Source organism: Centruroides vittatus, unplaced genomic scaffold (assembly GCF_030686945.1).
Source record: "Centruroides vittatus isolate TY-2023 unplaced genomic scaffold, ASM3068694v2 contig_337, whole genome shotgun sequence".
In the NCBI taxonomy this organism is placed as follows: domain Eukaryota; kingdom Metazoa; phylum Arthropoda; class Arachnida; order Scorpiones; family Buthidae; genus Centruroides; species Centruroides vittatus.
Window position 1 is genome coordinate 294,084 of NW_027122161.1, and position 22,976 is coordinate 317,059.

The following is a 22,976-nucleotide window of genomic DNA, read 5'->3' on the forward strand; positions in this document are numbered from 1 at the left end:
TATATATATATAAAGCGGTATAAAGGGGGTTTGACAGTTTTTTCTCTTTACTAAACTCACACAAAAAGAGAGAAGTTGTGTTCTAAGTGTAGCCATCCGAAACAAGTGACAGTTATTTGCAGTATAACAAAACATCATTTATCATTGTTTTTCTTTCTTTCTATAACGTTTTTTCCTCTTTTTTTCGACTGAAAAGTTAGAAATTTTTTACTTTTTTTTTACTTTTTAAAAATTTCTAATTATGTCCGATGCAATTTCCTTTGTAAAAAATATAAAAATCAATCTAAATTTCTATTTTTTATACTTTTTTAAAGCTTCCTCCTACTAAAAATATGTGATTTTTAATAACATAAAGTCGTTAAATCTTTACTTATTTACTTTTCTTGGTTTTTTTTCCTTGTTTTTGGTATAGAAAGATCAAAAATTTCATTAATTTTAAGACGTTTTTGATAATAAAAATGGCTTAAAAATTAAAAATAATAGTAATTTTATTTATTTTTAAGCTTTTTATACTATCTTATTCAATGTGAAAGGCAGTAAGGGAAGGATATACACGTGGTTTGTAACTTTTGAGTGGCACTAAATTTCGCCTTAAAATCGGGAGTTTTATTCGTTTTAAGCGGGTTTGTAGTAAAATTTTCGCTTGGAAATGATAGGAAATATAATTTTTTTAGAGTTTTATTTTACTTTTTCAATAGGAAATGTATACTCGCCTGGTAAAGGGAGAGATATACACGCCAGACTTGCGTGGTATGTAAACTGAATGTCACTAAATTTCGGGGTTTTTATTAATTTCAGGAGGGTTTATAGTAAAATTTTCAATTGAAAATGATAGAAAATATCAATTTTTTAGCATTCTATTTTAATTTTTTTCAATAGGAAAGATATACTCACGCAGTAAAGGGAGAGATATAAACGCGCAACCTGCATGATTAAATGCAATGAATTTCGCCTTAAATCGAGGATTTTATTCCTTTTAACCGGTTTTATATTAAATTTTTCGTTTAAAAACATAAAAAATAATGCTAAATTTATATTTTTTAACAATTTATTTTGATTTCTTCAATAAGAAAGTGATACTCTGAACGTGGGAGACGTAGTAGAGACGACATCCTACGCTCAAGAAGAAATTAATTTTAAAACGTTTTATAATAAAAATTTCCACTTAAAAATGTATAAAAATAATAAAAATGTATATATATATATATATATAATATATATTTTGATTTTTTTCAATAAGAAAGAGACACACTCGAGCTACGAGAGAGAGATAATGGAAGGATATTTTCGCGCGATTTACTAAGAAAATTGTAAATTTTTTCACTAAAAGAATAGAAATTCCGTTAAAAATATGTGTTTTCCCCTAGATATTCCTATAAATAACAGTTTATCTGCATTTTTAAAGCAAACATTTAACAAGGTTGGCTTGTTCTTCAGTGTCAATAGCAATGTTCTGTAGGGAAAAAATAAGAAAAAGGAAAAAAAAAGGGAAAAAGAATAGAGGGGAAAAAGGGAAGAAAAGAATAAAAAAAAAAGTAAGTCTCTAGCCTCAATGATAGAATTCAATACAGAAACTGTGGAAATTGTCATGAAACAAAGATTTAGTACCGAAACGAAATTGTTTTTTTCAACTATATTTACAGGGAAAAAACAATTTCAAAGCCCAGAATAATTTATTGTTTCCCTCCATTTAAAAATATATATATACATATATATTAAAATTAATTACCATTATTATTTTTTACCTTTAATTATGATTAAACTTCAGTAAAGATAATTAAAATTTTAATTACTTTCGCCGCATAAATGCATTTAAAACTTGAAATTAAATTTGCGTTACAAAGAAGTGTCAACAGAAAATCTATAAATATAATTAATCAATTAATTCGCTATTTATTTAAATTTTTAATAATTAATATCTTTTATAAATTATTTAATTAATTATTTATTTTAATTTAAATTTTTTTTTCTTTTTGGAGTAATTATAACGATTTTTAGGAGGTGAAGATGTTTAGACGAGATAAAATGTGGGATTTAAAAATATAAATTGTATTTCTAAGAAAAAAATTTAATTGATAAGTAAATAGATTAGTTAAATTTAAATATATTTAACTGATTTTAACTACTTTATATTCTGAAATTTGATTCGTGCAGCTATTAATAGACAGGTATGAGCGTGTGATTGAGTGTATATGTGCACTTTTTCTCCTCCTCTACCAAGAATTCCACTGAAATTTCTTATATTAAATATAATTATCGTTATTACTGAATAATTAAATAATAAAATTACCTTAAAATTTAAATAAATTCCCATTATTATGCTCCTTAAATCGGTTTATTTAGCTAAAGATAATGTGGATAATAGCACGAATTTATGAATATTTTTTGATGAAAAAAGAGGGAAAAACGTAAATTTTTACGTCTTATAAACTATAATTTAGTTAATTATATTTTTAAAATTAATTATATAAATCTTAAGCCATTAAAACTTAATAAATCCGAGTATAACGCGCAAGCAACTCGATTTAAAAAAATGTTAATTTTTAATCATTTATACAGCTTGTTTTTTGTTTATTTAATTAATATTTTATTGTTTATATAATATTTTAAGCAATTAAACTTGTAATATTTTTAGTCATTATAAGAATTATATGGAAATTTTTCAAGTTATAGGTGTATGATTATCGAATTTCCACTTTTTTTTTTCTTTGGAAACTTGAATGCTTACTCTCTTATGAATAGGTTTGAATGGCGATAACATGAGTTAAACAAGGCATTAAACGAGTGCCGGCATTTGTACTAATGCGAAAATTAAACATTACTTAGTGTTGGTTGTTTTAATTTTCGAAGTTTTCTCAAAGAACTAATGATGTTCGTTCCCATTAATTGGAAAGTTTCATCTGCAAAGATGAAAATCAAACTGAAAGGATGTTTGTATTTACTAATTTGAAACAATAGAGAAGCCATCAAAATCAATTTACTATTGTTTCAATTATAAATATAATAAAAGAAATATGATTTTCACAGCTATATCTACGAAAATTCCCTATAAAATTGCGTGAAAAATATGATTTTCATAATTATTCCTCTATATTTTTAATTCTATGCGAAAAATATATAAAGTCATAGACATATAATGGCGAAAAGTATACTGTTTATATATATATATATATATAAATTGTGTCAGAAATATCGTACGAGTTCGTCATAAAAACACGATTTTCACAGTTATATCTCTATGGAAACTGTATATATATTTTTTATCTTATGTGAAAAATACCCTATAAAATTGCATGAAAAATATAATTTTTATAACTATACATCTATAAAAATTGTATTTTTCATTTTTATGTGAAAAATATCATACAATTGCAGAAAAATATATTTTCTTTCATAATGAAAGAAAAATATCATACAATTGCCAGAAAATATGATTTTCACAGCAATTTCATAATGGAAACGAATAAATAATAAAAAATACGAATTTCCTAGTTATAAATCATATAAAATTAAATAGAAATTTGTATTTCACAGCCAAAAAATCTTTATAGAAACTTGTATATTTTTTAAAATTTTACGTGAAAAATATCACGTGAAATCGTATTCTATAATTATACCTTTATATTACAATATCAAATTGCTATATTTATGCACATATATATATATAGAATTTTTATATAGCTCAGCCTATTGGATGACATTCTAATAACTAACACACAAAGACACTCCAAGAAAATGATGCTGTAAGCCCTATATCCTTTCAGGAAGCCAATACTTTACATGAGATCTATTCATTGTATAGAAGCCATTGGTCCTCTGGTCTATGAGTAGACTATGATGATGAGTTAGTGTAAAAGTATCAGAGAAAAGAGAGAGTTCTCCTCTCTTATATATTTGGAAATCACGTGACTAAAACATGGAATTTTTCTAAATTATCTCCAGAAATAAGATTACATTAAAGGCATCTTATATTAATTTTTATTATATTTAAATTGGGATGAAGTTATGGAAAATTGAATTAAGAGCGTGTATAGTATTCATTGTTAACGTTTTATATTTAATTTGTTATTAAATTAGGTCGGATATTTTGATTATTTGCTTTCTTCTACAGCAACACAAGCCCCCGTTTGGCCTAATTTTTATTTTTATTCCGGAGTAAAAAAGTATAACAGCTGACACGCTTTCGTCTAGAATAAAAATTAGCCAGATTTGGCCAATTTTTAAAGTGTTTTTTCACTTAAAAAAACGATAATAAAACGTCTATCCAATGCTAAAATGTATATTTGTAACGAAGAAGACAACACTTTATCCGTTTTTTTTTTAAATTGGATTTTAAACATTTGCCATTAAACTAATAAAGGAGATACACGAAGTAACTTGGTTTGGTTTCTCGCTTCTAGCAACGCTTAGAACGTTATCTCTAGTCTTTAATCTATTCATTAACGTTTGCCGATTGGTTAATAACCGACGAAATTCATTTAAATTCAAAATTTAACCTTCGTTACGATCAACTTTCAAAGGTTTCTCCCCTTACTCGATTCGTATAGGAAAAAATTTAGGTTTCTCTCCTTATAGAAAAAAGAATTTTAGGTGTTTCAATTATAGAAAATAACGATCCGGGATAGAGAAAAAAAGATGATGATAGAACACGTGCTTAACTACTTACCTGAAGCTTGCTGGATTAAGAACCTCAACCAGGTATTACCGGATCCGGGAAAGGAAGCTAAGGCTACTAAAGGTCCAGGTGGTACACGAAATTTAGCTTTACTGCACACTTTAACGGCACGACGTGACGTCAGTGGTACCAGCCCACCGGAGGCTAACATTCTGGCCACAATGGCCTTTCTATCCGGTTGCCTGTCGAGTAGATTGCTGTCTGTTTTGCCTGTTTTTCCCAGGTATGCTGCCTGTGCCGATCTCTGCAGTTCCTGTTCGGCGTTATGATCCAATTGCCTCGATACCACTACCACAAATAATATTAAGTATGACGAAAGTACCGTGGCTATCATACAGCATGCCACACGTCGAAAGTTCTTGGTTCTGTTCGTCCTTCTATCGAGAAGTGTACGCTCTCCCCCCATCCCTGATTCTGTCTTGAACGCATCCGTTCCTAAGTTCTACAGACCGACGGATCGATACATTGTACATCCAGCATTCCCATCCGCAGCTGCTCGTCACGTGATTAGAAGCGAGCGCGCCAAGGTTGACATTTGGGAGAGGAGACGAGTTCGGCTTTCCTGCGGGACTTCGGTTATAGCAGTGAACAATGCTTTACAGGGGCCGCTTCCTCGTCATTAACGATGACGAATGCCACACGAATTTCGATTTTTCTTCATAACTCCACGTCGTTTACCTTATTTAAATAAAGAAAACATATTTGTTATTTTTATACAAAAAATAAAGATAATTTTAATTAAGATAACGTCGTAATTTTATTTTATTTTTCTTCTTCTCCTTCTCTATTCCTATAGAATCGTACGCGTGTATGGCTAGAGGAATTGATCGTTTTAGCTAATATAATTTTAAATTCTACTTTATCTACAGAATATTATAAAAAATATTAGATGGTAGACAGTTTAATAATAGTGAGGTTAATGAGATTGACCAGGAATTTAATGATATATCTGAATATAAAGTGGTAAATTTTTGGGTGTGACACGTTAACGAACATCGAATAAGGTGAAAGGTATTCGCTTTTTTTTCCCTCCTCTCCCCCCGAAAAATTCTTTCTGGTTTTGATGATTCATCAATCACTGAACAAATCATTGCTTAAGCTTCATTATAATAACATCTGGCGTTGACAGAAACTCGAGATCAATGCAAAAAGATTGTCAGAATGTCCTTTCTTACGAAATAATAATGTTTGCCATCGTTTACTAACATCGAGAAAAATAGCAGATTTACTAAAAGATTCATTGCTCTTGAGACAATTTACTTTTAATAAGGTGAAATTTTTTAAAAAAATAAAATGATTTCCTTATAAATTTTAATAGTAAATACACAAAAAATATATCTGAGAGAACGTGTGTTAATTACTTCTTTAAAATTCATTAAATTTTAACGTCATCTGTTATTGAAAAAATCAACCTACTTTTGTTATTTTATTTGCATTTTTTACTGGTTTTCATCTCATAAAAATTCTCGAAAATTATAATATTTTCTCCATCAGGGCCTACGAGAGGTAAGGGAAGCCGGAGCTGTATCCCTGATCTGTATAGCAACTAAGACCCCAATTTATATAATAAAATTTTAATTATTAAAAATACAATACGATAAATCGAGAACTAAGGTCTCTCTACCCCTTTAGGGCCTTTCCACGATTTTATCCTACGTTATTTTACGTACAAGGAACCTTAATTTTGTTTATAAGTATATATAAAATGAATAGATCATCAGACTTTGCATATAAAAAAACTTTAATAGCTTAGTTAATTATTAACGTATAGTGTATATAATTTTAATTTAAAAAATATATAGTTTTTCTTGCAGTTTTTATTATTTTATAACTCTTATACAAAAGTATGAATGTGTATATACTGTATCATAATCGAGTTAAAGAGAACATTCCATTAATAATAAATGATGAAGTGGAACGATTTTTTTAAAGGATAAAAAATAAGAAAGAAGAAAGAGAAGATATGGATGTGGAAAATTTAAATTTAGATAGTCTGTTGGTCAGAAGATATAGCGATATAAAATATAATGTCTCGAAATAATGAATTGAGTAATTTCTGTAATGTATAACCAATGCAATATGTCTTTCAAAAAAGGAAATTTGCATAAGTATAATGCATTATAACTCACTCTTAGGGTATGTATTTATATACATACATCATCTATTTCTTAATTTATATGGATTTATGAAAAGTATGAAGTGTTCTCGTATGAATAAATAAGAAACATTTAATAAAATAAATCATACCCTGTCTCTCGCAGATAATAACGTGAAGATGTATACCCTGATATATCCTCGTTTACCTCGTTAATTAAGACGTTTACACGTACAACTAATTGCTTTACAGCATGGTATAAGGCTGTATATCTTAATTAAAATGTACATATCCTATAGTTAAGTTAATTTTCACCGTATTATAATATTGAAATTGGCTTTTGTATAATTTCAATAGCATGGTGCTGTGTAAATATTCAATTCGCTTCCATTCTATCACAAGAATTCACTTAGAATAAAGTATTAAATATATATAATGTTAAAAATATGATATTTTCGTGTCTATAACACCACTTTTTATTGGCTGTCTCGGGATATTTACATTGATATTTTTTGTAAATATTTAGAATGATCAGTCTTGACGTATGGACTAACGTATCCTTGATCCCACTTGTGCCATATTTATATATAATTCAATTTTTATATATTTATATACCATAAATCATTATATATGTGATATATTGTTTGTTTCTTCTTTTTTATCGTTAGACTAATGTATCGCGATATTATTTTTTTCATCTCTCTTTTCAACACGCAGCTAGCATCTTCTAGGCTATATTAAATTATTATTGCTCCTCCACATCTATAATTTATCATTTTATTATATTTTCTTCTTCTTTTTCTACTACTCCAGAGTTGATTTTTCTATTTTTTCGATATTTTTCTCATTTTAAAAATAATATATCTTGATTATTTTCTCAGCTGGATAGAAGTTTATAAGGGATAATCACGACGTGACTCCATTTTATTGCGGTAGATAAATTCGCATTAAGACTGTGTTTTAAAAAATTGCTTTTAATTGGATAAGATGTAGAGCAAGCCGTTTCTTTAGAATTGTAGAGAAATTCACGTAATAGGCTGCGTGATAAATTATAGAATGTCTAAGTTTAGAAACCTCAGAGGAGAGAATTGAGCAACCAATTCGAGAAGATACGCGGCAATAGTTGACGTTGCATGAAACATTCCTGAAAGGTGCACACGCCTGTGTCTTATAAATGAAAAAGGAAAGAGCAATTCTTGGTTCATGCTTTTCTGATTTCGACATATCAAGTGACTTATACTCTCCACTTTTTCTCTACATTGTCACGAAATTCGAAAAGTTTAGTCTGTAACCTTTTCTCATTTCTTTTAAATCTAGGAATTTTTATTTATTTAAATCTAGGAATTTATATATATATATACACGTTTTTTACGCAAGTTTTTACCAGGAGACAGTAGAAAGTGGCCTGGATTTATGTCTCCGACGTTAAAACGGGGTAAAGGAAGCTTGTAAACACGATTAAATCCCGTTTTATTCGCTGATCGATCGATTTGACGATGCAAAAACAAACGAGGAAAGCTTATTTATATATCAAACAAATGCATGTCATTCGATTCGACGTTATTTACATTAGTTAATTGCCATTCTACTCGGAATTTACTGCTTCTATCTTACAAGATATAAAGGAAATACAGACATGGATAAATTTTCAATAGTGTGAGGTGTAATGGAACTGCATCAGTCAATGATCTCTTTCACTATTTTCATTCTTGGATTTTCGCACGCTTGGTTTGTTTCGCTAAGTCTCTTTCACTCTTTAATGTCACTTGAGAGACTTATAGACTCATTGCAGTCATTCAATACATTGCATGCTCCATTTTGCTAAAGATCAGTACTTCGTGAATGAAAGCAATTAGAAAATATTTCGTTTTAAGCTCTTAATTTCGTGTCCATGCCGTAGAAATACGGTATAATTATTTAAATAAATTGTGTAAAAATTTTAAATTATTACAACCGAACCTGTAATAACGGCCACCTCTCGACAGCGACCACTTCTAAACATCGGCCCATTTTTATTGAGAACTTTTCTCTTGAAATGCGTACAAAATAACCTTCAGTCAATGTCCATCTTTTATATTCCTATCAGTGGACGTTGTATACAGGTTTTACCATATAATTAAATTCAAAATTAAAATATATTCATTTAATTATTTAACTTTTCATCTATTTTCATTCACTTCACGAACGAGTGAAATTCACCTCCTCCGTCATGAAACGAATATTTAACGCCTCACTATTAATTATATAATCCTTATGCCCTCCTGGAATAATAAACAGTCAAAAATAGCTTTATAAACAAGTGCAGCAATATACATTTCCTTTAAAACCATTTTTTTAAATATTGAGAACGTCTTGAAACGTCGCCATTTTCAAATTCCTTGCGAGCGCTCACGCGTTGTTATTTTTAACGTATTTTAAATAATTTCGTTGTAAATTTATTATTTGTATTTAAAAATGCTCTTTTATTTCGATTTGTTATAAATAAATTCGATTCTCATTCATTAATGTCAAATAATTCGCTATAAACGTTATAATTCCACTCTGAAGGACCCGGGTTTGAATCCGCTTAATCTCGAGCTATACTATTTGGTAGAGGATGTCACGTGGTACGAACTAGTCCTGCAAATGGTCTACCAGCATTAAGTTCGTATTATAGTTGCATAACTGGAAACAGTGAGTAGCTTGACCCGAATACGGTGGGCTTCTTTACTCTCTTCAGCTGCGTTCTCTGTTGTGAACCTGGTTAAATCCATGATGAGTATGCAAATGATCTTATTTTCACTGTTTTAGTGTTCACTTGGCTACAAGAATACAAAAATATTGGTCAATTTTGGTTTGATTTGATGCAAAACGGGCGCTCTGCCAAGAGGGAATGTCATTTGGGAGAGTTTTCTGTAGTTAACTGGCTTGAATTTAAATGTTAGACATGTGATAAAAACAAGGAAAACTCCCTGTTGGTCAGACTCGAACCCGAGGTCAACTTCCAGTGTTTTCACATCTAGTGGTTGATTTGGTTTATTCGGTTACGGCAATGCAACACGTGAGCTTTTATGGAAAATTGGTCCCTATTTAAATGTTATTAAGGTAAAAAAAATTCCGGAAAACTCTCCGTAAACAGCACGTTAGAAAGGATAGAACCCACGACCAACTACCAGTGTTCAGTGGCTTTTATCCGCTGGTTCTTACTTTAGAAATTGGGTATAACAAACGAAGTAGCTATAACTAATTCCCTATTCTCAGTTGTTTACTTCTTAATAACTTTAAAATTTTTGAAAAACATGTCTAGACAAATAAATCAAAGAACAAAAGCAGCAAAGTCAAGTCAGACAAATAATTGAATTTGTGCAAGAATTTTGAAAAAGTACTTATAATTATCCAAAGGTAAATGTGATAAAAGGGGGGAGGTGTATTGCTGAATCCACAGATTTGTCTGTTCTCACGATGAAGGAAATTTAAAAAAAAAATTAAAACATATCCTGTGAAAATTAAGTAAAGCAAAGAGTACATTTTGATAATGTACAATTCTCCTGGTTACGTGTTTATGCAAGATTGAAAGATAATGTAGATTTTGAAGAAAGGAAATAAAATTAAAATTATTGAATTGAATTCAAATGTATGAAATACGAATCGAACAGAATAATACAGGCAGTCCTCTACTTACGAACATTCGACTTACGAACTTTCGAAGTTACGAACAAAGCCGACAGATGGCGGGTTAAGTAAAGGACTTACTGTATTATGGCTAATTCTTTAGTTATGAACGACGAGCTAGAATATACTACATAGAGTAGCCGACTCAACATCATGTTTGAAGAAAATTGAATACATATCAGCCATTTTATTTTTAGTCAAGGAGGCGTGGCATTTGTGTTGTGTAAAGGCAACGCGATAGGCCACTAAGAGCGCTGTAATCATAATCACAGCCATTCTATGTAGTATATTCTAGCTCGTTGGTTATGAACGTATTCTCGAGAGGATGGCACAATGCTTTTTCCATAGAAGAATTCTTTTTCAAAACTTTTCGGAAACGGAAGTAGATATAACCAAACAGTTTACTGAATTAGAATCCTATTTAATTCTTCTATTATCGTACTGTTAATTTTGTACAAATTTTCTACTACAATAAAAATTCATAGAAAACTGACAAATTCGATTTTCAAAATTCTGAACTGTACATTAATAGAATAATTAAATACGTGGTACGATCCAAAAGTTCGGGGACTGCAGTAATCTATGACAACAAAAGCATGTATTTGAAGTTACAGCGTATGAAATGGATTCTACCAAACCATCTCTACGTGTTCAGGTTAATTTTACGCATGCCGTGGAATTAAACCATGAGCGCTGCTGTTTTTTTTTCCGGAGATAGTTACCTTTGTTCTGCGACGTAATAAAAGTGGAGTTTCAAGAACAACCTCCAACATTCCGACTTCGCCATGGTAGAATCACCGTACACCTTTCTTAGCAATTTTAAAGTCTCTGTAGGTGTTTTACCTAAACGCTGACAAAATTTAATGTTGGAGGTTGTTCTTGAAACTCCACTTTGATTACGTCGCAGAACAAAGGTAACTATCTCCGGTAACTATCTCCGGTAAAAAACAGTAGCGCTCGCGGTTTAATCACATGACATGGGTGAAATTAACCTGAACACGTAGAGGTGGTTTGGTAGAATCCATTTCATACGCTGTAACTTCAAATACATGCTTTTGTTGTCATAGATTACTGCAGTCTCCGAACTTTTGGATCGTACCACGTATAACTCTAATGCAAAAAGCTGCTTTGCTCTGTTCTCTTTCGTTTACGAAAATTTTTGAAAAAAGATTTTCCCATAGAAAATGCATTGCATTTTTTAAAATCCATCTTCTGGAGCTCGCTTGCGTAACCAGAGGTTAGAATCAACCTTACAAAGAAAAGAATGGACATTATATTAGAGTTATACTTCTTTTTAACTCTTTCCGCCCTGTAGGCACTAAGAGGGCCTCTTTTAGAAGGCCCATTATGGGTTCGGCCAGGCCCACAGTGGGGCGACCAGGTGGTGAGGGACGGGGCCCGACATATCCGAACGGACCACCCCCGAAAAATTCCTGGGGATTATTCGACCCGTTCGGATTCGATCCCGGGTCCCCAGAGCGGTAGGCTGCCACCTTTACCGCTCGGCCATCCGGCCGTCGTCAGAGTTATACTGTATCGCTTATGGTAGATATTTTCCAGTCTTTCCGTTTTGGGAGGGCAGAGAGATATTTTCATGTCCATTGTAGATTCGGTCATGTTGGCGATTTTTGTTTATTCTTTCTGCAGTATGGGTACTAAGAACTATTAGTATACATAGTTTTACAGTCCATCAAGCTCACAATGGAGCGGCCGGGTAGTGAGGGATGAAACCTAACATAGCTATGACAGCCCACCATCGAAAAATTTCGATTTTAGACAGCTCAGATTCGATTTCGGGTTTCCTAGAACAGCAGCGCAGTGGCGTAGAGAGGGGGGGTGCACGGGGGTCTATCATGTACCGGGCGCCGCTCGCAGAGGGGCGCCCAAATGGTCTTCAAGACAAACTATATGTGTTTCTGGAGGGGAAAGGGGAAGGGGGCGCCAATAAAATGTCGTGCCCCGGGCGCCAGTTATGTTCGCTACGCCACTGCAGCAGCGTGTTATAAATAATACTAGTATTTGCATTATTGTTGGTTGTTAAAACAGAAATTTACTATCAGACTCAAATACGAACACTCACAATGTTAGTCAACTTATTCGTAATCAAAAAGTACTGATATTGACTATCGTCGATGTTGATGTCAGCGTGCACTACGTGAAAATCGACAAAACTCTGAAGAATGTCAAAAAGTTTTGTAATGATAATGATTTTAATGCACAATTCATTTCTCTCCGTTTATTCGGACAACAATAAATCGAAATACACGACGAACGAAATGGTATTTATTGTCGCTTGATGAATTTTAAACCACCAATGATGTGAGAGACGACTTTCAAGCCACCATTTCATATTAAATAGTATGTATTTCATAATTTTTATCGTGAACCAAAATAAATTAGATTTTTTTTTTCATTCATTAATCTGATCGTAACTTAATAACTAATGGAGAATTCTAGAGATGATCTCAAAGCAAACTACGGAAATTCATTTTGTAATTGGTGTTGTAAGACTTATGCAAATTCCAAGCATCAGAACAAGACAACACGTTGATTGGAAGCATTTTTGTAGTTTGCCAATTGAGTTTTTCAATTATAACTATTCTGCATGTTTTTCGAGTCGTACAAGATATATACCACTGAATATGCCACGCACTGAAAAACTCAACAGTATATATCGATATCAAATTACGTTTTTGCATTTAGCTTTTCACTTTTTACGTTCTGTGCATAGTGAGAAAGCCTTTTTTCACATCCATTTTGTGTTCAGCCAAGCTTTCAATGGAGCATACGGGTGGTGAGAAACGGAATCTAACGTATTTGGAACATACCGCCTGTAAAAAATTCCCGAGTTCTCTATTCAAATTTAATTCTGGTCCTCCAGAACAATAGGATAACAACTTAACCTTGGCCATTAGGATGAGGCGGTTAACGCGCTATATTAGCGATTACGCTCTGGGAGATCCGGGATTCAATTCGGGCGACAACTCCCTATGAATTTTTCATAGCGATTGGTCCTGGATACATCGGATCCCGTGGCTTCATTGTGAGTATGACCTAACTTAGGATGAACTTGCTAAAAAAGACCTTCTTAATACCCACAGGGTATAAAGACTTTAAAAAGTGACTACTGGGCAGAAATTATCCAGAAAAAAAATAGTATTTATAAAGGAAACACAAAAGTTCATACAGCTTTAGGCAAAAGATTATTGTAACGTAAACTGTTTAAATTTAAGCACTGTAAAATTCTGAAACAAAAATAGTTCGAATATATTACGAAATTTATCCTGAAAACTGTATAAATAACTAATATTAGAAATCAGTTATTAAAAATTTCATTTTTATAATTTATTAATTATAATCATCAAAAATTAATTATTCATATCTAGAGTAAATAAATAAATTATTTAATATTAATTACTTTATATTTATTATAATTATAATATATTATTATATAGTAATTATATTATTATAGTATTATAAATTTGTAAAATTTCTGATAAAAATTGTTCGGTTAGATTTGGGCTATATTTTATTATTTGCACTTTTTAGTTTAAACTGGCAACGTGAATTCGTGTGTCGATTGTGATTGGCTAAAACACGTTTAAACTGAAATTTGAATTGGGTGAGTGTGTTTTCTGCTATGTCAAATGTAATTGAGATATGTAAATGTTTATTCGCTGTTATTCGTTATTTCTTCGTTTATTACTTTTTTATGTTTGTATTTATTAAGTGAATAGCCATCATATTAGGTATTATTCTGGGAAGCAAAGAGGTGCATTATATCTGAAGAATTTAAATTTATAACAGTGTCAAGTCCCTTGTTTATACATAAATCTAGTTTATGTATTTGGGACTGATTTAGTTTATTATCATTATTATTAAAATAATTTGTGTTTATATAATAACACAGAATCCGTTTCTCAGTCGTGTGTTTTATTTGTGTTCATTTAGTTTAGAAAGACAAATAAATGTATATTTGTTCAATAACTAGATACTAAGATATATATCTTATACAGAAGCACTCGCTTATTAGTAAGTGCTTCTGAATTGTAGCTGTATGCCATACTCCCACCCAAGTCGTGAATTACTACAAAGCCTGGGTACCTAGCTTTTACTAATCCCCTTCTTTAAGTATTCTTGGTTATGTTACCTATGGTTCCAAAGTGGCGGCTCGTCTCTGATTCCAGCAAATAGAAGAAAGGAAACAGTGGGATGCATGTTCTAACCTAACCTAACCTAATAAATTACCATAATTATTACCAACAAAATTATTAGAATAGGTTAGGTTAGAATGTGCATCCCCACTGTTTCCTTCTTCTATTTGCTGGAATCAGAGACAGCCGCCATTTTCGAACCATAGGTAACATTAACCATATTCTTCCTCTACTTATCACCAGAGTCAATAGATATACTGGTCCTTGCACTGCCCTTTCAAGTACAGTCAATGCCTCGGGTTGCCAATAGCTGGCGTTAGAATCACCAGTAGGTGAGAAGAACTTTATCTATTTGGTTAGTAGTCCCGTTTGCAAGCATGTTTGTAACTTTTTTTTACTGTTCTGTCAAAAAAAATCTTATTCTTAATTACATTTTTTAATTTTATATTATGTATAAAGAAAGAAAAAGTGTATTTGGTTTATAAAAAAAATTAATAACATAATTTTAAATTGCAGACGATGTGGATTTAATTTATCCAGGTTTTAAATAGAGATCTGTTTAAAACTGCTAAAACTAATATCTCAAATACTATAGTAGAGATAACAGAGATTTAGAAGATTGCATTCTGATGATAGAAGTGTTATTTTAATGTTACCTGTATCATTGTGATGAGTCTGTTTTCTCTGCTATAGTATTTGAGATATTAGTTTCAACAATTTTCAAGACAAGAAGCTCTTTTATAATGTTAAAAACTGTTGTATTACTACATGTTGTGAATGAAAGTTTTGTACATAACATTCTTGTATAATATATCTGTTTAATAGATAAGTAATGGTAAAATAAGTAAGAAAATTTTCATTTTACTGTTTTATTACATATGTATGACAATATAATTAGGAAAACCATAGCTTATCTTCTGATCATTTAAATAGTCATAGAAATTTAATTCAGATAAAGACAAACTATTTTTCAAATAATTTATTAACTTTAACACTACATAAAGTGTGCTATACAATTTTACTTGATTTAGTATAGTGAAAAATAGTATTTAGGATGAAATAGTTTTGTATTTTTGACATGAGAAATTACATTTCTTATGACACTCACATTGGCTCTACATATTTTAGTTCAGAATATTATATAAATTACCATCAAAAGTAGAATATGAATGAAGATTTATTGATGGCGTTATTGGATGGATTTATTGACTACACTTGTTAGGATATTTTAAACCTATATAAACAAAGGACATGTTTTTCTTTTAGCCTCCATGTCCTCACCAATCACTGTCACTGTCAATATCTAATAATACTGTCTGAACTTTTGCCATCTTACATCTACCTATTTTATTTGTCAACCTCAAACTCATTATCCTCTAATCATCTCTAAGTTATTATGTCTGTAAATATGTTGTCTAAATAGGCCTAGTTGGAATTTCCTCTTTTTCCTCTAACAGCCTGTATTTGAAATCCAAGAACTAAATCTACTGGCTTTTAATTCTCCTCTCTAAGCTGTTCCTAACTTTTTGGCTCAACTTTAATCTCTATCTCATTAATAAACACAATATAAACTGTGAATAACATATATAGTAGCTCTTCTCTCACTGCAAACTACAATAATTTACCTAATATTAATAAATGAAAAAAAGATATGGGCTTAACCTTGAAAAACTCCAAAGCCATCCTAAATCTTTTTTTGTAACACTTCAAATCTATTCTATCTTAACACATGGTCTAACATTTCTATATGTTTCCATAATTAAATGTATATAATTCTCATCATTCCCTTTTCCTTATTCAGAGAGTTTTCGGGAATCCCGAAGACATTCCATATTAATAACATATACAGGCTTAACTATAAATTTTTTTTACTATGTTTTCTTCTCCTTAATGAAAACTCCCAAAAAGTTTAAAAATGAACACAAATTGTAAGCAAAAAACAAACAGTTTAATCAATTTAAAGTCTAAAATCAGTGAAAGTGACAGTTAATAGAAATATAAATATTAATGACATTTATGAATAAATAATGTTCAAAACCAAATTAAAATAGTATTTATAAGCAGTCCTTTAAAAAAGACAAAAGAAATGTTTGAGTTAAAATCAAGAAAATTTCATATATTAAAAGAATTTCGAATGTTTACTGCTGATTCTCCCTATGCTCCAGCCAAACTTGTGCCTTGATGCGATTGAAGTGCTCAAAGTGGCAGAAATATTTATTAAACCAGAATAGTAGCATTAGAGCTATTAGTAGCATGAGGACTAGTATATCTGTCAACTCTACTATCGCCTCCTTTCTTCCTTAGTTTTAAGATAGTTCATAAGCATTAGTTATAGTTTTTTTTTTTTCCTTTTGAGTATTATCCGTGTGCACATTTTTGTTGCAATCTGCATACCAGTTGTCCTTTTCTTGTTTTTACCATTAACATAAGCTGTATTATACTTCTTGTGACTGAGCAGTTGGAATCTGGAAGAACCTTGTTGTCATGTGCAAAAATAAAAAATATTATTGTTACATATTTTTGTATGTTTCCTTTTTGTCAGTGTATGTACTTTTGTGCGAACATCACAGAATGTTTAATAAATATATGAAAATTGGTAATATGTGAACTCTGAATGAGGGATTTTCACCTTCCAGAGTTATAAACTCCCCTGTATGAGTAAAAAAGTCAATGAAACCATATCTGTACATGTGACCTTATTTAAGATATTTTCTTCCAAAGGTCAGTTTTTACTGTGAACTGATATACTGCCTGTTCTCCATTCTCTACATCGATCAAAAGTGTAAGTGGATGTTCTTGACTGATGCTCTGTATGTAGTCGTGTGCTTATGGCCGTACACTATTGTATAATTTTCACATAGTCATAGTTTTAACAATTTCCTTTGTTTTTTTTTTTTTTTTGTTCCTTTCTACTTCTAGAACTTTATTCTTGTTCTATTCTAGGGAATCACCAAACTTTTCTAAAGCCAGCCAGATAACTGAGAGAGTGACGAGCGTGAACCACATAACCATTTTGTTCAATACAGTACACTAATACACAAAAAATAGACAACCAATGTATTTATTTACCAATATACAAACACAATGGCTGCATCCGGCTTGTAATCACTTTTCTTAAAAATTTCATTGCAGGTACTTACACAAAAAGCACTCTATCCAAAGTCGCAAAAAGTTACTGAATTTTTTATTTCACTGATTTTCCTAAAAATTATATATATATATTACTGTCGGATGCAAAAATCAGATTGGATCACTTCTGGCATTTTTACTTACACTTATTTTAATTTTTTCTACATGGTAAATTTATCTACAATTTATATTTCCACATAAATAAATATATTTTAGCTCATTTGTGGCACAGTGCGGTTAGCAGGCTGGATCCACCCATAGTTTGGTGACCCCTGTTCTATCCTTTAGGTGGTGAGAGCTGATTCGGGTAGTGGAACCACATGGAACAAAGAGGAGAGAGGCTACCTGAGGGCATGTGTTGGAGTGATTGGGTCATTTTTGGCTGGCCCTCATAAAGTAAGAACTGAGAAGACAGTGCTTCATGTTGTCAATTATCAGCAACACCAGTGAAACAGAACAAGCCTGAGAGCAATTAGTGAACTTATCGAAACGATGATACAGCAAGTCTTAAATCTAGAAAAAGCAAGACAACAACAAGAAATCAGTCCAAGTGAGTTCCATGTGGTCTCCCATCAATGTTGTATAACATTCATACATCCTGGATATTTTATTCTTTTCTGTTATCTATCTTGCTGTTTATTACCTTTCCTTTCTGACTTCCCTCTTCTTTAGTATAAGTTAGTTTTAAGTATTAGCACATTACCCAAGCTTGATTCCCTGTACGTGTTGTGATATTTTTGTCATTTTTCTGCTAATAATTTTTTGTAACAGTGTTACCATTTGTTGTCACTGAGTTGGAAACCTTAAGAACTTGTAGCTATTCTGCAAAAATAAATACTTTGTTCAACCATATATTGTGCATGGTTCTTTATTCAGTACATTCACCTTTGTCAGCTAATTGTCATCTACTATGTGCTTCACATGCTTTGGTGCAAGTGACAGCCATCACCTCAGTGCCCACATGGATCAGTAATAAAATTTGTAATAAAAAGTAAAACAATAAAATTATTTATGATAAAAATAGTATAAAAACGTTTTAAAAATGTAAAAAAAAAATCAAAACAGTTGTAAAAGATTGGATCCATATGTTAATTTTTACATCATCTTTTATCCATTTCATTTGTCATAGATCCGTCCAGCTCAGGCTGACTATGTCTACTCTTTCACTGTGCAGACTATAGTTACTAACTACTTTGTACAAGGCAAAGTGGTGGCAAACATTGTTTTTGTTTTCATGAATTACATTTGTTGCTTATTCTCAAGTACTCGATTCTCGGAAACTCATTCAAGTCTTGAATGTTTCTAATTTTTAAACATATTCAATTCAACCTTTTGTTAATTTCAGCAAAGACTAATACAGTATTAACAAAAGCTGTGTCCACAGATCCCTTGTCACAGGACCATTTCTCTGAAAAGGATTGATTTCATTTCCAGAATAGTTTCTCATACTTCTTGGTAACTGTTATACCTGAAATCTTAATTTTCCTACTTTATTCAGGTTAAATAATTTTTAAATACCCAAAAACCTATTCCATTTCTATATTAGACAGGTATCTAGCTTATAATAAAATTTAACATAGAAAATTGCTCCATTTTGAAGTTTTTTCTTCCATTAGGCATGTTTCTGTTTTATTCAGTTTCCATTTTGGATAGGTTTTACTGTATAAAAAGAACTGTTATGGTTTTCCAGAAAAGAATAAACTACATCTATCAAGCATTTTTTATTTCCAAACTGTCAATGCAATACTGATAGTTTGCAATCTTGGTGTAACATTTGACAAAAACTTTAAGGTACTGTATCAAAATTATTATTGACAATATATCTCTAATTCAAGTACCAAATATACATACATGTAATTTAAATCACATTTTATAATTTTTTTTTCCATACTAAGCACATCTCAATTATACTTTCTCTTTTAAATTAATCAGATTTATAACGCTTGAACAGCATAATGGATACAACTGTTCATATGTATTTACACCTTTGATTTTAAAAGATTTTGTAGATTATGTAAAAATCATTTGTTTTTGTAATTTTTAATTAGTTATTACTGTGTTGCTTTTTATTAGGTTTGTTTTTTGTTATTGTATTGTAAGTATAATTTTATCTTTTTACTCTTATTATCTTCTTTTTATTTTGGTACTTTGGGGATAATACTCATTGTCTCTGAGCTTCAATGTAGCTTTTAGTCCAGTATAATGCTCAACATTTGTTCCGACTGAGTATCATGTGTGCATAACTACAACAATAACAATGATCACGATATGACCAAAACATTTTATACAACTTAATATGACTCAAAGTTCAAACAATTGGAAAACTGTTTGACCTTATCTACTAATATACACAGATATTTTTCACTTTTTATGTATTGTGATGCTCTGTAATAATTTAATATGAAGATAGTTTTGAAAAAAACCTTAAATATTTGTTTGTATAAAATTTCCTTGCTGAATTTTATAGCTTTTTGAGACTTCTTCTACCAATCTATTACTTAAATGTTATATCTGTAGGTTAGATAAACTTGGAATAAATTATACTAGACAGTTGACTTCATTATTCACATTATACTAACGTAAGTGTATCAAAGTAACTATATTTATAAGAGTATTATTTTTATTTTCAGAATAAAATTTGAAAGTAAGAGTTTCAAAGAAACGATTACAGAAAATAGAATAACAAGCTGAAAATTATATGAATAAATTTTGTCTTAAACCAAAAAAATACAATCAACTTTACTGTGAAGGTAAATATTATAAAAAGTTTAAGATTATATCATTTAACATTTAATAACTAAATTAATGTTTATTAAATAAAAAAACGATTCCTTTTTCAGTACTTACAATAACCTTTAAAACTGCTTTCAAAACTCCCTAAACTATTGTATTTTATTCTTAACTTTTTAATTTCCATTTAAGTAAATGAAACATAAAGTCTTTCAAATAAGTTTCACTTAAGATAATTGACCATTTTATCAAATAAAAAGGAATTTTTGTTGTTGAAATAACTTTCACCAATTTTTACTTTAGTTTAAGACACATTCACCATCTGTTGACATTTTTAAATATTAAAAATAATATTTATTTATTTTAACTTTAAAATTTATTATTTAAATAAATAATGGAAATAGAAAAACCTAAATAAATATCTAGAAACTATCTTATAGTTTTTGGATGTTTATTTACATTTTTGGATATTTTAAATTTTTAATAATTAATCATTACATCTATTTATAGATATTTGTAAATATTTATAAACAGATCTTAACAAGGTTAGATGAATTTTATTTATTTGCACGTTAGGTAAATTTTTTTAAGTTTAAATCAATTGAATAAATGATTAAGCTATCGGCAATAATTGTTTTGTCTCGTTAATCTATTTATAACATTTGTTTAATAGTAAACAGAATTTACTACTTAATTAGCCATTCAATATATAAAAATCTTCTTATAAAGAATTAGCTTTGAAAGATTTAATTCCCATAATGAATTTTAAATCAGTTAATTAATATAGTTGCTGTGGAACAATTTATTATGATGATTGTAATTTATCATGGAGATTTTAATCTTGCTCCTGACAGAGATGTTTGTGTTGGATCTTAATGAGAATTGTTATATTGAGAGGAGTGCTATAGTCACAATAGCATTTGTTCTTTATTAAAGAACAATGCTATTGTGACTTTAATTCTTATAAATAAAGGTAATGTCATTTGAAAACACTTACAAACCAAGATCAAATAATTTTAGTATAAAATTATAATTAAAATAAATATTCTAGTTTATTCTAAAGACACTGTACTTTTGTCTTATTTAAATTAGTACAGGATTTTCCATTTTTTGTGCAGGGAACAAAATAATAGAATAATATACAACAAATAAAATTACATACAAAATTCAAATAATTATGTTTAGTACATGCAAGATCTTACACAGAAAAAAGCGACTGTGCCTGTATCTTTTTTTATTCAACAAATTGAGAAAATCAATTATGATCTCACTAAAAATAGTTCCCTTCTGAGTTGACACACAGCTGAATATGTTGTTGCCAAAGTTCAAAGCAATTCTGCAGATCGTTTTCGAAAGACTTGACGATCTTCATTGTTCTTGCTTTCAACAAAAATGGGTTCCTTTTGAGCACTGATTTGATTTTGGAAAGAGAGAGAGAAGTTGCAAGAAACCAGGTCTGATGAATACAGTGGATGCTCAAGCACAGTGATGTAATTGGCTAAAAACTGCTTCACAGACAAAACATTGTGGGTTAGTGATTTGTCTTGGTCAAAATCCAACTATTTCTCCATTATTCCAGTCATTTCATTTCCACATGTTTGCATAATTTCATTAAGACTTACTGATTTACCATCTGGCTACTGGGAACTCATTACACCATTACAATATCCTGACTATCAATCATTGCCTTTCATACTTTCTCTACCTTATGAAAATTGTTTGTGTCATTCAAAAACACATGCCTGAGACTTGCACCATTTACCATAAACCTCAGTCAATAATTGAAAAGTTTCTGTTCCAGATTTCTGCACCAATCAAAAGTCTTGAAATGTTCAACACTATGCAGTTGGGAAAGAATGCACAGTTTTGCATTTGCACATTTCCTCATGCACACAAATATACTTCAGATGAAGCACACTAACAAATCCAACTGGATGGGAAGATGCTCACACACTAATCCCAACAACTTGGAGAAGAGGCAACAACTGATTAAAATTAGCTGTTCTTCATTGTATTCAAAGGTGCAAATTTCCCATATGTGACTAAAAGTTGAGGGAGAAGTGTCATTAGGTGTCTCAATCGATTCTGAGAAAGTGTAAGTTGACACACACTCAGGTCAAAGTTGACTTATCTCAGCTTCCGATGAGATTATAATTTGATTGTTTTTCTTTGCTTTGTTCAATTCTTACAAATTTATAGATCAATATATAAGTAACTTTTAAAAATAATCCAAGTTTAACCATTTTTAGATCCACTTTACACTCAAATTTAAAAACTGTTCCAGTTTGGGTGATTAAACAATATGGTCACTATAATTGTAGTAGAATATTGAATTTTTTACTAATTAATCTTATAATAATAACATGATTATGATATATATACAGGTATCCCTTGATTAACATGATTACTTAATCCCTCAGTGCTACTGCATATATCAAACTTGCGTTAATCAAGTACAGTAGCTATGCTAAATAAAGACAGCTGGTAAAGCCATGTTAATTAAAACTTCTACTGTGTATATAAAAGGATTACCATAATTAAT

General features: G+C 30.5%; 2 protein-coding genes across 3 annotated transcripts in view; one reads left to right on the forward strand and one right to left on the reverse strand.

Annotated features, from left to right (window-relative positions):
- Nucleotides 1-20,595, reverse strand: part of LOC136974040 (WSCD family member AAEL009094) — a 33,631-nt gene extending 13,036 nt beyond the window's left edge. Inside the window, exons 1-2 of one of the 2 annotated variants that reach the window (XM_067268815.1) lie at nucleotides 20,552-20,595; nucleotides 4,667-5,353 (exon numbers count right to left, since the gene is read on the reverse strand). In XM_067268815.1, the coding sequence (XP_067124916.1) occupies nucleotides 4,667-5,081 (415 nt within the window). In that variant the 5' untranslated portion in view covers nucleotides 5,082-5,353; nucleotides 20,552-20,595. Of the gene's footprint in view, nucleotides 1-4,666; nucleotides 5,827-20,551 lie in introns of those variants that run through there. The other variant, XM_067268816.1, reaches the window with a different exon arrangement.
- The window catches only part of LOC136974039 (chromosome-associated kinesin KIF4-like), a 30,406-nt gene continuing 27,767 nt past the window's right edge, over nucleotides 20,338-22,976 (forward strand). The window contains exon 1 of the mRNA XM_067268814.1: nucleotides 20,338-20,454. The gene's annotated coding sequence lies outside the window, so the exon portion shown is untranslated. The remainder of the gene's footprint in view (nucleotides 20,455-22,976) is intronic.